The sequence below is a fragment of the Chiloscyllium punctatum genome, chromosome 7, assembly GCF_047496795.1.
Source record: "Chiloscyllium punctatum isolate Juve2018m chromosome 7, sChiPun1.3, whole genome shotgun sequence".
NCBI lineage: Eukaryota > Metazoa > Chordata > Chondrichthyes > Orectolobiformes > Hemiscylliidae > Chiloscyllium > Chiloscyllium punctatum.
In genome coordinates, this window is record NC_092745.1 from 86839092 (window position 1) to 86863384 (window position 24293).

At 42.4% G+C, this 24293-nt stretch overlaps 1 protein-coding gene across 1 annotated transcript in view; it reads right to left on the reverse strand.

Moving 5' to 3' along the window:
• The window catches only part of LOC140479895 (metalloprotease TIKI2-like), a 418380-nt gene that overhangs the window by 176018 nt on the left and 218069 nt on the right, over positions 1-24293 (reverse strand). The window contains exon 4 of the mRNA XM_072574253.1: positions 942-1116. Within this exon, the coding sequence (XP_072430354.1) occupies positions 942-1116 (175 nt within the window). The remainder of the gene's footprint in view (positions 1-941; positions 1117-24293) is intronic.

Genomic DNA, 24293 nt, shown 5'->3' on the forward strand with positions numbered 1-24293 from the left:
ACGTGAATATATTGATACACAACAAATCATGTCCAAATCATTCAGGTTTATCTTGAGCTCTGTAGAAATGCTCCTGCTCAGTAATATCAATCTGGCTCACTTTAGAGAGAGGGATGTTACAATAACTCCTTGAAACACCCTTCACTGTCACTAATAACAACAGTGATGTCAAACATAGCAGCAAACCACAGGCAACAATTAATTATTAGAACATTCCCAGAGGACGTAGCTGAGAGTCTTTTAACTATAAATTCTCCATGGAAAAGTGTTTGGCAAACATGTTATGTAAACCACAATAAAATGGAAGATTGTGTCACTTGCATGTGGCATAAACACACGTGGGACTGTCCACTAGGGAAAAGTTTTCTGAAAAGGTGTTACACTACAATCCCATATTGTACCCATTACTGGGGAAGGAACAGTATCATTTCAACAGGAGCACTTATCCAAATTCCAACTTGCCAGACAAACTTTACTTCTTTTTTCCTTTAATTTCATATGTTTCAACTTCAAGAAAGGAACTCAATTTGAATGATGACTCAAATTAATGAGCAGTTATTGACCTATTTTTGAGCATTTCTGTGCAGCATTCATGGGATCTTCCCCTTAAAATCTTCCGCCACCTGCTTCAGTTATATGATCAAAAACTAACAGTGAGAAACAAAATTCCTGGTCAAAATTTTATTTATAACCTTTTTAGAAAATTAATCTTTAAACGCTCACAATTCTGGTACATTAAAAGTGATCTGATTAAGAAGACAATTAATAAATTACAATTTGCTTCCATGTTTAACACAGTTATGCAAGAGAGATCATTATGAAAGGAAGAGGTTTGCTTTCTATAGAAAGTTCTGATTATACTTCTTTAAAAAAAGTGACAAAGTGCTTTATACTATCTGGATGAGGCAAAGCCCCGAGGGACAATAGATCACTCTACATACCTGCTCCAAATGCAAAGAAAAAGCTTTTATCTGGATTTGCCTCCAGAAGAGCTGTCACCCTTTTGCCCATTCTTTCATTCCTCTTGTAGATTAACTCCTGGCGGAAATAGTTGTCTATCTCCTGAGCTGTCACCTGCTCATGTGGCGGGAGGGTGGTGTTGATAAAGTTAGGCATCTGTGAGAAGAACAAGCCAAGTGATTATTATTTTAAGAATGGCTCCTAGATATATCTGACACAGGATTACAGTTGCTCATGCTTTACTGTCGAGATAAGACAGATTTATTTAAATTGAGCTGAGGTGCAATAATCACTCAGCTGTTAAATCAAACTGATAAACCAGACACACTCAATGTTTAACTGCATTTTAGACTTATTTCTGTTTTGTACACATTATCCAAAAAGCAAAATATTATTTGATTGCCAATATACAGTCTCAACAAATTCAACAAGATCAGTCATCAAGTAACGTTTCTGAGAATTAACTCTTTCCTTTGCTGAGTTAGCGGATCTCTGCTGCTGGAATGATTTGAGGTATTACATTTGGATCTTTCTGGCAATATACATTTGTGTGGTCAATCAATAAAGACAGGAGTAGCCTTGTCTGTGATTTTTCCTACAGACAAAGCTGTAACTCTCAAGTCACTCACTCTGGAATAATGATTACTTTGGCAAGGTGAGATAGAATAACTGGTGTCTTTTATACTGAACTCGAAATAAGCAATGCCATAAAGACTGGAAGGGAACAGGAGAAAACAAAGCACAAAAAAAGTGGAGAAAAAAATGAAAGCAAGATGTAATGTGAAAAGCAAATACATGGAACTGGGGTGGTCATCATTGGCAAATTTGCAATTTTTGATTTCTGAAGAGCTGGGGACAATGTTTCTGAAATTTTCATCGAAGGAAGTCTGGAAAGTTTTAATGATTCAGTCCATTACAACAGTGATTACACATCAGAAGTACCTTATTGGTTGTAAAAAGCACTTTGGGATGCCTTGATATCATAGAAGATAAGAAATAATTGGAAAGGTTTCTTCCTTTAGAGCTGGACAAAAATCAATGATACTTTATTCATAAAAAATCAGCACACTGCTTTTTCAGTGTAACATTTCCTTTGTGCAATCATGTAAAGCAGGTCATAGCTTGGCCACCAGTTTCATATCTGTTCCGATTTTTATTTGCTCCAAAATCAAGAGATCTACTGAACATTTATTGATTCACTTAACGCCTATTTTATGTGATTGCACAAAATCAATGTTATACCTAATCTGTTTTAATGGACAATCCTATAGAGTCAAGAAAATTCTTCCAAGTTATACATATAATTTAAAAACCACTGTCTTGTTGCTTCTGTATCCATTGCAGAGTACTGTTGGTCCTTCTCAGAAGCTATCTTCAGTGGTGTAGACTGCAAATCATGCGTTTGTGAAGTGGTTTATTTGGAGGCAGCTTAAGAGAAACAACCACAAGTCCCCTTTGACAATATTTGAAGAAATTTTGCCAAGTCTCCACAAAGCCACGAACAACCATTTTCCTACCACAGAGAAGAAATGAACCTTGGCCCTCTGCTTGCTACCAACTGTAAACCTGCTCCATGATTCCTTAAGTAAAAGGAGAAGCAGATCACATTGCCCCACCCACTACCTATTTCAAACTCTTCATATCCACAGTTCGTTCCTTTTACTATTACATTCTGCAGCACTGTTGTCTTACTAAGTTTCCACCCTGACACAGAATACAGGGATATTTAGTAATTCACAATAACACATATTAATTCAGATAACGGAATCATTCAATCAGCTTGAAGCTCACTATCATGCAAATCACAGTTTCTGGCAAGAGACTAAATTTTAATTTCAACACAAATTTCAGAAAAGACATACTGAGGTGCTTTTGAGAAGGCGGTGCCCAAATTGTACAATGCACAGATGAGTTTATCCAGGTACCCAGGACCTTTTGAAAGTAGAGCCCGTGGTACTTCTCCAGTGCTGTGAGGTGCCGACTGTAGGTTGTCCAAGTTTCTAAAGTCTGTGGGAGCACTCCCTAAACCTCTCTGCTAATCCGCAGCTTTCCTCATTTAAGATGCTTTGTAAAACTTCTTTGGTCAAGCATTTGACCATCAAATTGAATATTTCCTTTCATAATTTGGTGTCAAATTTTGTTCTAGAAGAGTCCCATGAAGTGCCTTAGAAATTTTATCTTATTCAATGCACTATACAAATGCAAGTTGTTATGACAACTGTTATGTGTACACAGGGATTATAATTGGAAAAAGTGCAAAAGGCAAGTGTACTGACAGGAAGTGTGCACAGGTGGAAGATATTAGAATTTCTTAACTAGATAAAGATGACAGATGCTGTATTGAACTAACCATCAGGCAGTACTCAGATGGAGAAAGATGGGAGAGAAAATCCCAGGTTGTAGTGCACAGAGATTAGGGTGGAAACAATCTGGGCTAGAATTTATTTGTGACAGGGGATGAAAGTAAACATTCCTCCAGCCTCTACAAAAATCTTGATTAATTCATTGAATGTGGGAGTTACTTGCAAGGCAGACACTTAGTTCCTTTCCTAATTGTCCTTGAGACAGGGCATTATACCACCTTCTTGAACCACTGTTTTCTATCCAGTATATCTACTTTCACATGCTCCAATAGATGTTAGAAATTTGGACAACCTATTGCCTACATTTCAAAGCACTACAGAAGTACCACCAGCTATACCTTCAGTCTAACAGCAGTATCATCTCCTCAGCCAACACAGTCAGCATCAACTCAAGAACCACTCCAAATCAGCTGTGTTCTGCAGGAAATATCATTTGGTTGCCAGACACCACAATGAAAAAACTGCACTACTCAGAACTCAACTATGGTAGCAAACTCTGAGGGAGGTCAATGGAAAAGCCTTAGGGGTGTACTCAAAGCATCTCTGAGGAAACCAAACATCCCCAGCGACAGTTTGGGAGTCCCTGGCCTTTGTCCAACCAAAATGGAAATGGTTCATTCAAGAAGGCGCCAAATATATGTGCACTCACACCCACATGCACACACTCATATGCACACTCAATCTGTCGCTCCTACATGTGCACACATATAATTTTTGCAGAATTACTTTTTTTTTGCACAAAAACTGCATGAATCCATGTAAAAGTCTGTAAAACTATACAGAGGGTTGGTCAGTCTGACATAGCATTGGGACACAGACAGACCTCATATGTAATGCTTAAAAAGTTGAGCTAACTTGAGAATGTAATTTAGAGGAAGTTCCGGGATTTACATATCAAAGAATAGAAACCAGCATTTCCCATTCTAAAAGATGAAGGTTTAATCTAAATTTGGAGGTGCCAGCGTTGGACTGGGGTGGACAAAGTTAAAAATCACACAACGCCAGGTTATAGTCCAACAGGTTTATTTTGGAATCACTAACTTTCAAAGCGCTGCTCCTTCATCAGGTGGATGAAGAAGTAGTGCTTTAAAAGCTAGTGCTTCTAAGCAAACCTGTTGGACTCTAACCTGGTGTTATTTGATTTTTAACTTTAGTTTTCATCTAAGATTGTTTGCTGTATCACATCTTCATGACACTGGACTCTTTTGGCTATAAAATCTGTGAGCATGATCTTAACCTCCACAACCGCCTGATGAACGAGTGGCGCTCTGAAAGCTAGTGTGCTTCCAAATAAACCTGTTGGACTATAACCTGGTGTTGTGTGATTTTTAACCAAATATATTGAGTGACTTTGTCACGAACACATTGTGGCAAAAGTTGAGACTTTGGAGAGTGCACACAAACTCACAACTCAACTACCTGACTCTACAAGCACCACCTGCCCACCATGCAGCCATGTTTGTATGCGGTGTTTTGGATTTATCAATATGTAGGATTACATCAAGCTGCTACTTGATCATTCTTGTAAGAGATTTCTCAATTTTAGTACAACTACTCAGACATTAATGGAGAGACCTTAACAGCTTTAACTGGACAGGGTATACATTTGTCATATCTGGATCAATGCCAGTTATTTGATTTGATAAGTTGATTTATTTAGATTGCTTGTAGCTGTCACATACAGGCAGAATGTAATCTCAGTGAAGAAGGGCTTTACCCATCAGCTAATTACTCAGTGAAAGTCTTTTGTCATTTGTATCAGGGAAGGCTGTCCGTAATGCACTTATGAAGCCACCATTGGCACTTCTCTGGGATTAAGAACGCTGGAGTCAGAAAACCTATCCCTCAAAAGTTGCTGACCAATCAGGGACCAGCTATTTTCATTGTAGACAGCATTATAAACAAAATGGCCTGCACCAGTAGCAAAAGATCAACAATAGACCCAAGGCCGAAGCTATGTGAGGACAGGATGAGGGTCACAGGTTGAGGATCAGCAGAGGGGGAAATCAGAGGCAAAGGCAGGGGTGTGGACTTGTTTTCAATGAACTCCTTCTCCCTATGATGGGTCCCTCAACCAGGTAGAGTGCATTTAGATGAGGAAGCTCTCCAGCAGCCCACAGTGAACCCCAAGAAGGGTTTATTTTCAGGGCAACCCGAAGCAGCACTTTTTCACCCGACTTTGGCTGAATACCAACAGTGGAATGATGCCCTTATTTGGGCAATAATTGTTGATTTGAGAACCTCAACTCGCATCCAGATGGAAAGATGGACAATCTCACCATCAGACAGGGACGATCTTTACATTCTGCCCATACTCACATACAGGAGGACCAGCTAAAGCAGGCTGATTTCCTATGGAATTTATTAGCCAACCATATAATTACTGAAAATCTTTCAAAAAAAACAACAAAACTTATTGTTTCTGAGCAGCCTGAATTGCTTTTAAGGGTTAGACAATTCAATTCCTGGAAGATCGACATCTAAAGTTCTCTTTTCCTGCTCTTCCCCTGTTTCCTTTAAATTGTAACTGTCCTGGAAGCAATGCTGTTGTAGTTAAACACTGGATGTAAATAAAATTAGGCAGAAATATGGATGCCCATAATGCCCATCGTGTGCTGACAATTCGTCAAGCGAGAAACAAGCAACTAGCAGTTGAATATTTTCCACACCTAGTGCAAAACTGCACCAATTTCATTTTCTCAAATATTTGTTGAAATTATTTCTATCAAGAGCCAACAAAGTCACAATTAATTTGGAGTTTTATATATACAACATTCTTTTCCTTGTCACTGTTATGTCTACAACAGCTCAAAGAAAATATTACACTGTAAAATTCATCTATCACATCAAGAAAAGACAGTCTCTCCTTCTTCTTTCCAATGTTTTGGACATTAAACACGAACTTGTTTATTGTCTACCTTATTTCTATTTTTCTTTGACTATTTGTAACATGCAACACCTTCCATAACAAGGTGATTTATGTTATAATGTATCACCTTTACCAAGGGAGGTCGGGTAATGATCGCAGTAAATCTTGCCACTCAATTATCAAGTTGTTTCCTCCAGCTATTCTCATCAATTTTCCAGAACTCTGCTTCAAAACGTTTAAGAGCCAGGCACCCTTTTCTTCATGATTTATAGCAGATGAAGTTATTATCGTCCCATCAGACCTCAAGGTCAGCCGCAAAGGAATTATAGACATGAAGCTTACCCCTTTACATCAATCGCATATCAAAAGTACTTATCATGTTCCTTCACAATAATGTAATTAACTCATATCATAATCTTTATCCACATTCCTGATCTTATCCTTTCACAAAATTGGATTTGAAAATCTCCTGCTTATAATTATGCAGAAGGCAGGAAGATATTTTACATGTACTATTTATCTAAATGAACGTGCATAAATAAACTGTTCACATTTTTTCAACACTTTTTCAGGAGGTTTTACAGTTAAACCTGTTTTCTTTATATGAGGCATTCCATTAGTATTTGCTTCTGTTTTGTTGTTTGATATTTTGAGTGCTTTATCTTTATCCTATTTAGTACTACCATACACCATCACATATACTGTATCAGTAGGGCAAGGTGATTTGGGTTTTATGCTTCTACATAACAGTTAGTCCTTGTCTGCTTCACAGGAAATGCCCTTTCCATAATGACATGAACCTCTGACTTGTCTTTTGTTTTAAAATCAAGCCCAGTCCTGGACTTTCATCCAAGTGTCAGGCAGGTGGAGCTGAGAGGACTCCAGCTTTGTGAACCTCTCCTTTAAAAATGGCTACGCAAGCCTCTGGTTTTCAGTCTGGTGTGTGGGGTGGCAGTGGGGTGGTGGACTAGATCAGCAGTTTGGGACCAGCTACTTCATAAATAGTGAGGGGTCAGAGGTGAGCCTGCCATGAGTTGGGCAACTCAAGCACACATGAAAAGTGAAAACCAAAAGAACTGCAGATGCTGTAAGTCAAAAACAAAAACAGACGTTCCTGGAAAAGCACAGCAGGTCTGGCAACACCTGTGAAGAGAAATCAAAGTTAACGTTTCGGGTCCAGTGACCCTTCCTTAGAACTGATGGTGGTTGGGGAAACGTTGGTTTAAATGTAGGAGATAGGATGGTGGGAGGGGGGTAAGGAATAAACAAGACGTAGGGAGAGAGCCCAAAGAGAGAAAAGTTCAGTTGGACAGACAAAGGAGTTGCTAATAATCTGGTTGGGAGGGTGAATAGCTGTTGATGGAGATTGTTAGTAGTGTAGAATGGCAGATTATAACAAGGCCTGGTGTGTGTGATAGGGGGTGAGGACATGGGGAGTTCAGGCCCTAAAAGTATTGAACTTGATCTTGAATCCAGAGGGCTGCAGGGTCCCCAAGTGGAAACTGAGGTGTTGTTCTCCCAACTTGCACTGAGCTTCGCTGGAGCACTGCAGCAAACCTGAGACAGAGATATTGGCCAGGGAACAGAGTGATCTATTAAAGTGGTTCGGCAACTGGAAGCTCAGGGTCTTTTTTGTGGGTAGAACATAGATGTTCTGCAAAGCGGTCACCCAGTCTATGCTTTGTTTCCCTAATGTAGAGGATACCGCATTATGAGCAGTGAATACAGTAGACTAATTGTGAGAATTGCTGGTAAAGTGCTGCTTCACCTGGAAGATGGGTTTGGTCCCTTGGATACTGAAGGCGGAGGAGGTAAGTGGCAGGTATTAGACAATTGGCAGTTGCAGGGTGAAGTGCAGTAGGGCTGTGAAGTGGGGGTGTTGTTGTTGAGAGTGAAGGAAGAGTGGACCATGATATCCCAGAGGGAATAGTCCCTGTGGAAGGCGTTCAAGGGAGCCGAGGGGAATGTGTGTTTAGTGGTGGCGGATATGGCAGCTGGTGATCTTCTGGATGTGGATACTGGTGGGATGGTAGGTAAGGACAAGGGGAACCCTATCGCTGTTGCTGGAGGGAAGAGAGGGGGTGAGGCTGGAAGTGCAGGAGATGAGTTGGATCCTGTTGAGGTCAACGGTGCTGGGGAATCCTCGGTTGAGGAAGAAGGTGGATATTACAAAGGCTCCCTTGTCGAATTTGGCGTCATTGGATTGTGCATGATGGAGACGGAGGAACTGGGGGAATGGAATAGTGTTTTCAGGAAACAAGGTGCAAGGATGTGTAGCCCAGGTAGTGATGGGAGTTTTGATTAGATTCCCTACAGTGTGGAAACAGGCCCTTCAGCCCAACTAGGCCACACCAACCCTCTGATGAGTAATTTCCTGTAACTAATGTACCTAACTCTACGGGCAATTTAGCATGACCAATTCACCTAACCTGCACATCTTTGGACAGTGGGAGGAAAACGGAGCCCCCGGAGGAAACCCACGCAGACATGGGGAGAATGTGCAAACTCCACACAGACAGTCGCCTGAGGCTGGAATCGAACCTGGGTCTTTGGCTCTGTGAGGCAGCAGTGCTAACCACTGAGCCACTGTGCTGTAGGTTTATGGGCGGGTTTATAGTGGATATTTGTGGCCAGTCTATCCCCAGAAATGGAAACAGAGATGTCGAGGAAGGGAAGTGAGGAGTCAGGGATCGACCAGGTGAAAGTGACGGTGGTGGGGAAGTCAGATGTCTTTTCCAATTCCAAAAAGAAGACCTTTCCAATTCTGGATAAAAGAGGGAAGTAGCTCCGATGATATCGTTGATATATCGGAGAGTTGTGGGTGGGGCCAGGATAGGACTGAAACAGGGAATGTTGCAGGCATAACTGGGGGGGCCCTATCACCACCCCTCTGACCTGCAGAAAATGAGAGGAGTTAAAAGAGAAGTTGTTGAGGGTAAGGATGAGCTCAGCCAAGCGGAGGAGGGAGTTGGTGGATGGGGATGGTTCAGGCCTTTGCTCCAGGAAGAAGTGGAGAGCCCTGAGACCATCCTGGTGAGGGATAGACATGTAATGGAATTGCACGTCCATGGTAAAGAGGAGGTGGCTAGAGCCTGCAAACTCAAAATTCTGGAACTGGCGTAAAGCGTGACAGGAATCACATATGAAATGTGCTCCATCCGAAAGTTGCATTTGAGAGGCGTTTTATATTTATGTCAAAGCTGTAAATGTTCTTAAATATTAGCTGACCCCTGATTGGATGGTTTATCCTGGGCCTTCGCTGTGGGAGAATTCTCATTGCCGTTGCCTGATCAAAAGGAACTATAGTGCACCACCGAAAAGATGCAATGAATTCTCAAGCACAACCATGGAAATGGTATAGTCTTATTGACGTTATGTGGTGGAGGGAGTTAGCTGGCTAGACTCAGTGGATGACTGGTGAATAGTTCCATGCTAATTACTTCATCCATTTGTCCCTCTTTCCACCCATCAATTAGGGTGTGCCCAAACTTTGACCTGTGACCAGAAGTCTAACATCTGCACAGTGTAGCAGTGTAACTAAGAGGGAGCAAGCCAGTGGGGCTGTCAGGGTTCACTGCGTGAGACAAACCACTTTGAAGGAATACCTATAACACAAGTAGCACAAAGCACTTATGCTGAGCCACTCTCTCCACCGCATTGTTAACAGTATTTATTAATGAAATGATGAAAATGGTTGGTACATGTGAATGACAGAAATGTAACTGCTCATCATCTTTTTCACCTTATATTTTTATTCAAAGAATATCACAGAGGAACAGCATGGGAAAGGTTGCAGCCAGTTGCCCTGTCCTCAGGTGAAGAGGCACAGAGGGATACAACAGTCACTTAACAATCCACCTTACACAAGCAAGAAGCCTAGATACAACATCTGGCTGTCATGATCACAGCTGGAGACCACCAGCATTTGTGGATTCATTGCTGGAAGAAATTCAGAGACATGTTGCACATTAGCACATTGAGTATCTGGGCTCATCCACATATAGGATCAAGGGAAGGCTCACATCTGCATCCTGTAGAGATAGTGTGAGACATCATGCACACCTCTGCTTATAAGCAGCTCATATAATCTGTGCACAGAAGAGGTGAGACTGGGCACAGTGAAGCACAAGACAACAATGCAATATTCTGCCATGCACTATATAAGGCGCACATTAATTCTCGTTCTTGCAGAACAAAAGAATGTTTCAGAGATGTGCCAGGTGAGGCATAGGGTCAGCCTTCCTGTGGGTCAGCTTTCCTGAGGGTCAGCCTTCCTGTAGGCCAAGTGGATATGGTGACCACCAAGTGATGCTAATTGCCAGTAGCAGATGATAATGATTGAGATCACCCTGGCACATAACAGTAATGATTGAGGCAATGCTGCACTTCACTGAGTATTATGGAGCATTGTAGAAAAGCAAATATGAGGATGTGTATGCATCATCAATGCAGTGGGAGTTTGGTTGAAGTATTGGTAAGAAGCGCAACATGCTTTCACTGGGGAAAAAGGTTCCACCTAAATAGCTCCTTGATTTTGTCCCACACCAGTCCTGGATCTGTGCACGTTGTCCCCATGCCGAGGTTAGATCATTCTTCAGGTATGAAGATGAACAGCTTCAATGCTACATCCCATCTTACCAATACACGCAGGACAAGGTGTCAGTGTCAGAGATATTAGTCCCTCTCAGAGTGAACAGGAAAACTGATTATAGCAGTGGTCCAGTGGGCAGGAATATGGAACCTCAGGAGTCACTGTTTGGGGCACAATATTTGGACAATAAGCAATAGATGTCTGGATATTTGGTGAAATTCCTGAGATGATGAAAGCTCACACAGAATCAAATAAGTACATTTGCCGTCATGAACTTGTGGGTTTAACTGCATGAACTCTGGCTATTGTCAATCTTCTGGAGAGACACGTGCAGCAACACTCATGGTGGAGCAAGTGCAATGTCTCGATCAGGAAAGAGTGAAATCTCCCCCAATAGCCTGGAACACCACACTGCCCAGATCTATCTCTTACCCAAAATTCACAAACCTGACTTCCCCGGTCGACCCATCGTCTCAGCCTGGTTCTGCCCCACCGAACTTATCTCCACATACCTTGACACTGTTCTGTTCCCCTTGGATCAGGATCTCCCCACATACATTTGAGACACTACTCATGCCCTCCACCTCCTCCATGACTTTCAGTTCCCTGGCTCCCTATGCCTTATCTTCACCATGGACACCCAGTACCTATACACATCTATGTATCATGATGAAGGCCTCCAAGCCCTCCGTTTCTTCCTCTCCTGCCGACCCAACCCATACCCTTCACCGACACACTCATTCAATTGGCTGAACTAGTCCTCACTCTCAACAATTTCTCCTTCAAATCCTCCGACTTCCTCCAGACCAAAGGAGTAGCCATGGACAGCTGCATGGGCCCCAGCTATGCCTGCCTCTTTGTTAGCTACACCGGCACCATTCCCACCTTTTCCTCCGCTACATCGGTGTTATATCGTGCTCCCACGAGGAGGTTGAACAGTTCATCCACTGCACAAACACCTTCCACCCTCACCTGGACCATCTCAGACACCTCCCTTCCTGGATCTCTCCATCTCTGATGACCGACTCAGCATGGACATCTACTTCAAACCCACCGACACCCACAGCTATCTGGACTATACCTTTGCCTACCCTTCCTCCTGTAAAAACACTATCCCCTACTCCCAATTTCTTTGCCTCCACTGCATCTGCTCCCTGGAGGACCAATTCCACATTAGAACATCCTCCTTCAAGGACAACATATTCCCCTCTCATGTGGTCAGTGATGCCCTCAAGTGCATCTCCTCGACTTCCCAAACCTCCGCCCTTGAACTCCACCCCTCCAATCGCAAGAAGGGCAGAACCACCACCCCCCCCGGTCCTCACTTTCCACCCCACCAACCTCTGAATACAATGCATCATCCTCTGCCATTTCCACCATCTACAAAACAGACCCCACTACCAGGGATATATTTCCCACCCCAGTCCTTTCTGCATTCTGTAAAGATCATTCCCTCCGTGACTCCCTTGTTAGGTCCATGCTCCCCCACCAACCCACCCTCCATTCCTAGCAGCTTCCTTTGCCACTGCAAGAGGTATAAAACCTGTGCCCACACCTCACCAAAAGCCCCAAAAGGTCCTTCTACATCTGGCAGTGATTTTCCTGCACCTCCACACATATCTTTCTGTCTGTTGCTCTCGATGTGGTCCCCTCTACATTGGGGAGACAGGATGCCAACTTGCAGAATGTTTCAGAGAACATCTCTGGGACTCATGTACTAAACAACCCCACCACCCTGTGGCCGAACATTTCAACTCCCCCTCCCTTTCTGCCAAGGACATGTAAGTCCTGGGCCTCCTCTACTACCAAACTCTAGCCACCTGACGCCTTGAGGAAGAACACCTCATCTACCACCTTGGGACCCTCCAACCAGATGGGATCCATGTGGATTTCACCAGTTTCCTCATCTCCCCTCTCCACTTTATCCCAGATCCACCTCTCCAACCTGGCATCGCCCTCTTGAATTTTCCTATCTGTCCATCTTCTTTCCCACCTATCCACTCCACCCTCAGCTCCGACCTATCACCATCATACTCCAACTTCATCCACCAATTGCATTCCCAGCTACCTTCCGCCCAGCCCCACCCCACCATCTATCTCTCCCCTCTCCCTTGGGCCTTCCCCACATTCCTAATGATTGAAATGTCGATTTTCCTGCTCCTCGGATGCTGCCTGACCTGCTGTGCTTTTCCAGCACCACATCTTTTGACTCTGATCTCCAGCATCTGCAGTCCTCACTTTCTCCAAATAGCCTCGAGCAGTTCACTCAAAACATGAGCGCTGTCATCTCTGGAACACACACAGAGCTATATAACCTAGACAGAGAAGTTGCACTGTTGGCAAAGACATTGTTGAATGAAAAACTGCTGTGCGCCAGCAGCCAGCACGATCAGTCTCAACCAAAGGCTCACCTCAGTTTATGGGGGTGTCTGAGGAGGCTAAAAGTACAAAGAACTCCTAAACATTTTCCTCTTACCTCCTACCTCTCCAGTACCTTTTCAATAGCCACAGGTGCTGGTGCCCACAGCTGCCCATGTAGGGATGCCGAGACCTCAGTCTGAAGGAAGTTAAAAATGGGTGCCAATGACCATGCACCTCACTGTTGTAAATTCATTTATAGTGAGAGTGGGCAGCCTGCTTTCGTCTGCCTGGATGTAACAATGATTTGGGGCGGGCACCTTGGCACTTATGAGGAGTGTGAGAGACAACAGGGCATCATCTCACCTACAGCACCAATAGGTCCACCTTGGGCCCACTTTTCACATTGTGTAGATCATGTCTGAGCACTATTGAATGTATTTACTTGTACTTGTACATGCCTTGGTCTATGCTTAGCTGAGCTCAGAAGCAATGATAAAATTAGGAAAGTGCTTCTTATCAGTAATAACAAGGTGGGCATCCAGATCTATCTCGACATGTTGCCAGCAATGTGGCCATATTTGAGAAACTTTGAACAGACTCTTCTTTGTTGAATCACATGAGAATCCATAAGTCAAAGGTTGAAGTATCCAGATGCTCTTTGAATTGTTCTTTGTCCGCCTAAACTGGTCTTTAAAAAATTAGGAACCACACAAACAGCATACGCATCTGAAGCATGAGTGATGGGTGTAGGGCATTTATTGCACTGCAGCGCTCCATTCTGGTGTAGGTGTACAGAGGCAAAGTATTGTCTAGATAACATTGGTTCTCTATTATTACCAGTACTTTGTTAATATTTTTAATGTAGGTCACAGGATGTGCTTTGCATGTTAAGTAGATGTATATGAAAACCAGGAACTTTGCGTGTAGTTACATTCCAGAGAAAAGGACTACTGGCCAGAATAGAGTTGCAAAACTTCGTTCAGAGTGTTCTTCTCATGGAGTGGTGCAGTTGTGCAAATTTTATTCATTCAGAGATATGAGCTTCACTGGTTGGAACCGTATTTATTGCCTATGCCAGGTGGCACAAACGGTGCTGAACATTGCAGAGTCATCAGTGAACAGCCTCATTCCTGACGTTATGACAGAGAGAAAGTCATGAATGAAGCAGTTCAGGATGGTTGAACCGAGGACACTACCCTAAGGAAGTCTGGCAGAGATGTCAGAAAGCAGTGGATGCAGAATCTTTAAATATTAATAGGGCAGAAGCAGACATATTCTTGATTACCAAAGGGATGGTAGATTACTGGGGGGGTGTGCAGCAAAGTAGAGCAGAGATTAAAATCAGATAAGTCGGGTGAGTACTGAATGGCAGGAAAGGCTCAAAAAGCTGAGTGACCTATTCTTGTTCCTTGTCCATATGTCCTGGAGCTGAAATGACTGTCATACAACAACTGTCTTTCTTTGTATTCGATATGATGACAATCAAAAGAGAATTTTCTGCAATTCCCTGTCATTCTAGTTTTGCTAGGACTTATTGATCCACATTCAAGTAGTGTAGCCCTGATGTCAAGGACAATAATTCTCATCTCATCTTTGGAATTCAGCTCTTTTATCCATATTTGAACAAGGCTGCACTTAAGTCAGGAGCGGAGTTATCTGGCAGAACCAAACTGAGCATCAGCCAGCATATAATTGCAAAGCAAGGGCTGCTTAATAGCACTGCTGATAATCCTTCCATAAATTTGTTGATGATCGAGAATATACTGATTGGCTCAGTTAGCTCTGTCCTGCATTTTGTATACAGGACATACCTGGGCAATTTTGCACATTATCGGATAGATTCCAGTGTTGTAGCTGTGATCGAACAGCTTGGCTCGGGGTATAGCTAGTTCTGAAACATGTCTTTATTTCCAGAATCTTGTCAGGGCTCATAGCTTCTGCAGTATCATCAGGGGTGAGATGCCATATCAGTGTGTGTTACAACATAAAACCTTACCCACAGCATTGTAAATCATGACTCTCTGAAATTGGCCATAGTTTGATTCTGATCAAGTTGACAGAATGAGTCTCTTACTTACATGCAATGTGAAGGGGCCAGACTTGGCTATTCGACCAAACACAGCAAGTTCAGAGTTGGGTTTCATGTACTGGATGTAAAAGCTCAACTGAATGCAGGTAGTGACTGACAAGAGTGAATGATACCTCTCGGAATCAGGCATGTACAAAAATGGTGTATCTCCATGAAACCAAGTGAGACTTGCAATTTCTGAATTTGATCAGGTCTTTATCATGGCAAGAATCCAGATCCCTATTTTCTTCATGCTGCTTTTCCATCCAGCTCCCACCAAATCTTATTCTGCACTCCTAGCTTTAAGGTGACCACCAGAAGCAAGCCAATTTTTTTTTAACCCAATCCCAATCCTTTAATAGAGGAATTCACTTTATTTTCCAGATTGGTGAGGATACAAGCAGGAACACTGTATTATTGTGTTGTATTATTGTATTATTTCCTAAATGGTACTTCTTCATTATATTTTGAAGCTAGATGTGCCTTTTCTCTTTCTGCAGAGATGTACAGTTAATGTTGACCACATGGTAACTCATTAATACACCAATGAGCAGGAGAAGAAGGCTGCTGAGTCTCTCAAGCCTGCTCCATCATTCAATAAAGATGATGTCTGAGCTTCTTACTCTATATTCCCACCTATATCAAGAAGCTTTCGCCCTCTTGGGTATCAGGAATCTATCGACCTGTGCCTTAAAAATATTCAAGGAATCTACTTCCACCACCTTTCAAGGAAGCGTTCCAACGCCTTCATGCATCTGTGAGAAAGAAATCCTCTCCTTTTCTGGCTTACATGGCCAACCCCTTATTTTGAAACAGTGACCCCTAGTTCATGATTCTCGCACAACAGGAATACAAAAACTGTCAAGAGGCCTCAGAATCTTATTTTTAATCAACTTATCTCTTACTCTTCTAAACTCCAGCTTACCCAATCTTTCCAAGTAAGACACTTGTCCAATTCAGGTATTTGTCCAATAATGCTTCTTTGACTACATCCAACACACTTGCATCCTTTCATAAGTGAGGAGACTAATATAGTACACAGTATATTAAACATGCAATAATCAATGCCATGTATGTCTTGCATAAACTTCCTAGTTTTGTATTCAATTCCTCTTGCAAACAACAATACATTCTTTGAGCTTTCCTAATTACTTTCTATATCTGCGCACTAAACCTTCATGATTCACGCACTAGAACACCCAGGTCCCTTTGCATCTCGGAATTTTGTAATCTCTCGCCATTTAGGTAATGTGCTTCTTTTTAATCTTTCCGCCAAAATGGACAATGTCAGATTTTCCCACATTATACTCCATTTGCCAAATTTTTACTCACTCATCTAACCTATCTAAATCCCTTTGAAGCCTCCCTATGTATTGTTCACAATTTACTTTCCTACTTATATTTTAGTCACCGGCAAAATTTGGTAACCACACCTTTGGTCTCCTAATCCAAGTCACTTACATAAATTGTAAAATATTGAGGCCCCAGCATTGACCCTGTGAAATACCACTCATGTCATCTTGTTAACCAGAAAATGACACATTTATACCTACTTGGTCCAATTGCAATTTCAAAAGTAGTTTGGAGGGCTGCAAGTCTGTTTGGTACTTCCCACCCCAAATAATTATATGAGTTCAGCTAAAAAAAGCTCACAAGGCTTCTACAGATACAACTGCTGATCACCACCACCACTCCCCATTTTCTCAGACAGGAGAAACATCCTTTCTGAATGTGCTCAATTAATGTTCACTGTTTCACAGAAGTTACAGTTTGGCTGTGAGAGAGGATGTTTCTTGCAAATTGTCTGTTCTGCAGTGCTATTGTATAAGAAGTAACTTTTGTTGGAGTATTTCTGTCTATTCAGGCCCCCCTAAAGCTCCTGGCTTCCCAGCTGCAGACTTCAAAGGCCCCCCAGGCTGCTTCTGAACTCACTCTCTGAGGGCAGTTAAGCATATGGATGGCAATAGAGACTGTGATTCATACTCACTGATTCTAGCTCAAAGTCATGCAGAGTTCCAGTCTTACAGCCAACTGGGTCAGCCTGGAATACGTTCAGGTTTACTCAACCTCATGAAATCACTACTTTATGATATATAAAAAATAATAAATAAATGTACTTTTTAGTTTTCTTTTAAAACATCAGAAACCTTTCGCCACAAGGAACACCATGTTATAACCGTATCAGTCATTTCTTCTCAATAAGCCAAAAGCTCTAATCTCGTCCACTGAATAGTCAGTTCTTTTGGCAGCACAAAAGGTTAAAAGTCAGACAATCAAGTCATTTAAAATGTAACTTTATGTACAGGAAATGACAAACTGTCGACAATAAATGCCTCCATAATATTTTGAAAAGATCATTTAAAAGGTCCCATTATATTTCCACAATATTTTACAATCCTTTTGTTCTATGGGAACACAATTTCTGTGTAAATGAACTCACACCGAACAAGACAGTATCAAAGTAGCTTTTTTTTGTAATTCCAGGTAATTAAAAAGGTTATAAGCACAATCACCTGATGAAGGAGTGTCGCTCCGAAAGCTAGTGTGCTACCAATTAAGCTTGTTGGGCTATAACCTGGCGTTGTGTGACTTTTAACCAGGTAAATGTAGGCATCTTTAATGTTGAACTATTTCATGAGGAAAACAAATTAGCAAAGCCATCATTACAGCACTAAAAATAACTCACTGAAATAACAAATCACTCCCACCAATTCACAAATAATATCAGATTAATCTACACTGGCTATTTTCTGATCTCACAGTAAATTGGAATAACCCAATATGGTTTCAACACCAAAACATCCTGCCCATCCTATTTATCTTATACCATCTCCCCAAAGAAGAAATCACCCAAACTCCCCCACAGTGAAAACATCTATAGCACCATCCTTAGAATCATACAGTACAGAAAAGGCCCTTCAGTGACACTGCCACCTACACTACTCCCACTTTCTCTCGCTAGGTCTTTAGCCTTGAATGCTGTGACACTTCAAGTGTTCATTAACTGCTTATAAAGTTGCCAGGTTACCCACCTTAACTACCCATCGAGACCGCACCACCTTCTGGGTGAAACACTTTTTTCTTCAAACTCCCTCTAAAACCTCTTTTATGTACCATCTTGTCCTTGACTCTTCAACTGAGGGGAACAGTTGCTTTCTTTTCAACCTGTCCATGCCCATATAATCTGATACACATCAATCAGGTTTCCCTGCAACATTTCCTACTCCAAAGAAAACAACCCAAACTTCTCCAGCCTTTCTCCATAGCTGAAATGGTCCATCCCAGACAACATCCTGGTGAATCTCCTCTACATCTCTGTCCAATGCAATCATCTTTCCTGTAGGATGGTAACCAAACTTGCATAAAGCACTCCAGCTGTGCCATGACCAAAGTTCTGTGCAGCTCCGATATAACAATCTCTGTTCTTATAACCCATGCTCCACCTGATAAAGGAGAAAGTCAGGACTGCAGATGCTGGAGATCAGAGCTTAAAAATGTGTTGCTGGAAAAGCGCAGCAGGTCAGGCAGCATCAAAGGAGCAGGAGAATCGACGTTTTGGGCATAAGTCCTTCTTCAGCTGCCTGATCTGCTGCACTTTTCCAGCAACACATTTTTAAGCTCACCTGATAAAGGCCAGCATTCCAGATGCCTTCTCGACTATGCTATTAACCTGTCCAGTCACTGTTAGGGATCTGTGGACAATCACCCTAAGATCCCTCTGTTCTTCTGAGCTTCCTAGTGTGCTGCCAGTCATTGAGTAGTCTCTTGCCTTGTTACTTCTTCCAAAACGCATCTTCTCACACTTTTCAGGGTTAAGTTGTATCTGCTACCAATCTACCCACCTACCCAACCTGTCTATATTTTCCTGGAACCCAAGACTTCCCTTCTCACTATCAACCCTCAATCAATTGTTGTGTCATCCACAAACCTACTTTATCATCACCACCCCCAGCATATTCTCATCAACATCATTTATGAATGTCACATATATTATCCTTCTGCTGGATAATGTATAGCATTTTTAAGTAAGTCACCCTAAAAAGATATGGAATTCAGCAAATGAAGTCAGTTCAAGGAAATAATAAAGGTTAATTTATTCCAATAGCTTAGACCCAGTCTCAATATCAATTTTGAATGAGACTATTTTCAATTACCCCACAATTATTTATTGCTATATCACAACGTTTACAACTCACAATATCTATTCTGGAATTTATGTTGTATCAATAATTACTGAAGCCACATAACAGTATCTATAGGTTGAAGAAATGGTTGTCAAATAACAGAAATTGTTTGTTGGATATTTTTTAAAAATTCAGTCATGGGACGTGAGCATCACTGCTATCCTTAATTCCCCCTTGAGATGACGGTGGTGAGCTGCCTTCTCGAACCATTGCTGTGCATGGGATATAGGCATACCCACAGTGCTGTCAGAGAGAGAGAGAGTTCCAAGAGCTCAACATAATGACAGTGAAGGAAAGACAAAATTGTTCCAATCCCAGTCAGGACAGTACGCGGCTTGGACTGGATCTCGCAGGTGGTGGGGTTTCCCTTCGTCTGCTTCCCATGTTGATCCAAGTGGTAGATGTTGTAGGTTTAGAAAGAGTTGTTGATGTAGCGTCAGCAAGCTGCTGCAGTGCATCTCGTCACTGGTTCACACAGCTGCCGTGCTGCAGTGGTGGTGAAACGAATGAAGGTTTAACGTGGTTAACTGGCTGCCAATCATGGGGTAATGTTGAGCTCTATGCATGTCGCTGGAGCTGCTCTCATCAAGTAAATAACTTCTGGGAATTTGCCACAAAATACCTGCCCTCTGTTCTGCAGTCACAGTATTTATGTGGTTTGTCCAGCTAAGCCTTTGGTCATCAATGATCTCAGGTCATTGCTGGTGGGGGGATTTAGTAATAGTAATGACATTTATAGTCAATAAATCATGGTTAGACATGCTCTTGTTAGAGATCATCACTGAGAGGCATTTTGTGGCACAATTATTATTGTCACTTAATAGCCTGAATGTCGTCCAGGTCTTGATGGATATAGGCATGGATTACTTCCATATTTGTGGGAATTTGAATGCAACTGAATACTGTAAAATCACCAGTGAACATCCTCACTTCTGACTCCTGACCCTATGGAAGAAAGTCAGTGATGAAGCAGCTGAAGGTGTTGGGTTTAGGCCCCTATCATAAGGAACGTTTGCACCAGTATCCTGGAACTTGTCAATTTTCTAAATCATCAATTTCACTGCTGTACTGGAACATCTTGGCTAGAGGTTTAAAAATAATGGAACAGAGGTCTTCACACATTATAGTTGGAATGTTGTCTGGAACATAACTTTTGCTATATCCAGTCCACCCAACTCTTTTTGATGTCACATGTGGTGGATAGACTTGGCTGAAGAGTGGTACTTACAATGCAGCAGACTTCAGCAAGAAGCCAGGATGCATCATGCAGCCAGCACACGTGGCCTAAAATTTGCAAATACTTGACTTTTGCATTCATTTGGTGGGCTCTGTCACTGGAAACCTGGATGTTCAGGAAGGCTCAAATTTTGTGGACAACATTTTGGTGATTTATTTTCAGTCAAAAAGAATATAATTAGTTGCTGTATCTGACTCAAAGCAATTTTACATTGTATGGGAATCAAAATGTCATAGAGATGTACAACATGGAAACAGACCCTTCGGTCCAACCCATCCATGCCGATCAGATATCCCAACCCAATCTAGTCCGACCTGCTAGCACCGAGCCCATATCCCTCCAAACCCTTCCTATTCATATACCCATCCAAATGCCTCTTAAATGTTGCAATTGTACCAGCCTCCTCCACCTCCTCTGGCAGCTCATTCCGTACACGTACCATCCTCTGTGTGAAAAAGTTGCTCCTTAGGTCTCTTTGATATCTTTCCCCTCTCATCCTAAACCTATGCCCTCTAGTTCTGGACTCCCCGACCCCAGGGAACAGACTTTGTCTATTTATCCTATCCATGCCCCTCATAATTTTGTAAACCTCTATAAGGTCACCCCTCAGCCTCCGACGGTCCAGGGAAAACAGCCCCAGCCTGTTCAGCCTTTCCCTGTAGCTCAAATCCTCCAACCCTGACAACATCCTTGTAAATCTTTTCTGAACCCTTTCAAGTTTCACAACATCCTTTCAATAGGGAGGAGACCAGAATTGCACGCAATATTCCAACAGTGGCCTAACCAATGTCATGTACAGCTGTAACATGACCTCCCAACTCCTGTACTCAATACTCTGACCAATAAAAGAAAACATACCAAACGCCTTCTTTGCTATCCTATCTACCTGTGACTCCACTTTCAAGGAGCTATGAACCTGCACTACAAGGTCTCTTTGTTCAGCAACACTCCCTAGGACCTTACCATTAAGCTTATAAGTCCTGGTAAGATTTGCTTTCCCAAAATGCAGCACCTCGCATTTCATAGAGTCATGGAGATGTACAGCACGGAAACAGACCCTTCCGTCCAAACTCTCCATGCTGACCAGATATCCCAACTCTTCCACTTCTCAGCCCAATGGTGCGTCTGGTCAAGAGCCTGTTGTAATTTGAGGTAACCCACTTCACTGTCCACTACACCTCCAATTTTGGTGTCATCTGCAAACTTACTAACTATACCTCTTATGCTCGCATCCAAATCATTTATGTGAATGACAAAAAGTAGAGGACCCAGCACTGATCCTTGTGGCACTCCACTGGTCAGAGGCCTCCAGTCTGAAAAACAACCCTCCACCACCACCTTTGACATTTGAGCCAGTTCTGTATCCAAATCGCTAGTTCTCCCTGTATTCTGTGAAATCTAACCTTGCTAATCAGTCTCCCATGGGGAACCTTGTCGAACACCTTACTTAAGTCCATATATTTCACATCTACCGCTCTGCCCTCATCAATCCTCTTTGTTATTTCTCCAAAAAACTCAATCAAGTTTGTGAGACATGAGTTCCCACGTACAAAGCCATGTTGACTATCCATAATCAATCCTTGCATTTCCAAGTACATGTACATCCTATCCCTCAGGATTCCCTCCAACAACTTGCCCACCACCGAGGTCAGGCTCACTGGTCTATAGTTCGCTGGCTTGTCCTTACCACCCTTCTTAAACTTAGCCAACCTCCAGTTTTCCAGCACCTCACCTGTGACTATCGATGATACAAATACCTCAGCAAGAGGCCCAGCATTCACTTCCCTAGCTTCCCACAGAGTTCTCGGGTACACCTGATCGGGTCCTGGGGATTTATCCACCTTTACCTGTTTCAAGACATCTCCTCCTCTGTAATCTGGACATTTTGAATCCTTTGATCAAAACTTCTCTTTCCCTATCCTTTCATTCATAACCTCCATTCCTGTACCCCATTCCTTCACCTTGTCTCTCTCTGCTCTTTCATTGAGTCCTGAACATTTGTCTGTGGACTTCCCTCCTCCATAATGTCTCACACTCTAACCTTTAAATTCCTTGTTGTCAGCTTTCACTTTCTCATTTTTTTTCTCTCCCTGTTATAACTTCTTGCCTGTGTTTGCCTTTGCAACTTTGGTGAGGGAGAGACAGTAACTGCAGAGTTCACACAAATTGATGTGTTCAAGAATGCAACAGCCCAGCCAGCTGTATAGAAATGGGAGGAAGGCACAGTGGGAACCCTGTCAAATGCTGAGATACAGCCTGAAACATCGATGAGCAAGGAGGAAACAGAAGTGCAATCGTTTTCAGACTTACTGTGTCTGAACAAGAACACTCAGTTCTTCCAAGGTGGAGTAAGCAACTGTTGCTGGAAACATTCTTCAATTACTCTTTCAGTCCAAGTTGAGAAAAACAAATAAATCACAATGCAACGTGGACATTATTAAGAAAAAGCCTTCATCTCTGGAGATTTTGAGAATTAAAAAGAAATCACAAAATACCAGAGCCAGATTTCTCGCATGTGTCTTCTTTCTTCAGTTGGACCCTTCCAAAGGAATTCGGCTAACATTTGGTCTCAACTAAAGGAATGCAATGTTGCTGGGAGCAGGAAGAACATTTCAACCTGGTGTAATACTGCTGAGATTGCTATCTTCACCCCCTGTGAGTCTTCTAAATTCCTGTAATCTGGCAGGTCAACTATTTCTACCAGCAGGAGGGGTGACCTAAAGCATTCAGCTCTAATGAGCTCGATAACATGAAGAACTGGGTCATAAGACTGAATAAACTCACTAAAAACTGACCAATTGTTGCTGCCTCCAGCAACAATCTTCACCATTAATCCAGAAAAACAAACTTCTGCAGATGCTGGAAGTCTGAAACAAACACACAGAATGCTGGAAAAACTAAGCAGGTTTGGCAGCATCTACAGACAGAGAGGAACAGAATTACCATGTTAAGTCCAGAATAACTCTTCCTCAAAACTGAACGTTTGTCCTGATGAGCGTCTCCAGCATCAAATCATCTTTGTAGAACAAATCCCAATTCCACAGGCTCTGAACCAGTTATACAGAAACCATCTTCAGTAAATAGGGTTGGGACTTATGTTTTTTGACTAAGTACAAGATGCGTTGAGTTCTTTGGACAGTTTTTGACCATGAGGCCTTGCAAGTTTTCTCACCATTTCGTACTATTTTGATCTCATTAACTACTTGAATCACACTTATGGCTTCTCTCACACCCAATTCCAAACCCAACTTACCATGCATCTATCCTAGAGCAACTTAGCAGATATCCCAGGATTCACTGGCATTACTTGTGCCCTTGTTACCTTTACAAGGCGATTGCACTCCCAGGCAAGCACAGCCAATGGAGCTGCTCATGCATGGTTCCTGTCACTTGCAACAGGGGCATCATAGACAGGAAGAAATCAATACCAGACTTCATTGGAGCCACTTGGATGTCCTGGTAGATGAGTGACACAAAGATGGGGCATCCTTGTCTTGGGGAGCGTTGTGGAGATCATGCCAGTCTGTCTGAAGTTGCTCCCCCACATCAGTGCAGTCTCAGCCATCTGAAGGAAGGCTGAGCACTGTCGGAACAAGGTCAATGACCTTCACCATTCTGCCATCATGAATGCTACATCTTCTCTCTGATTCTTGACACTCA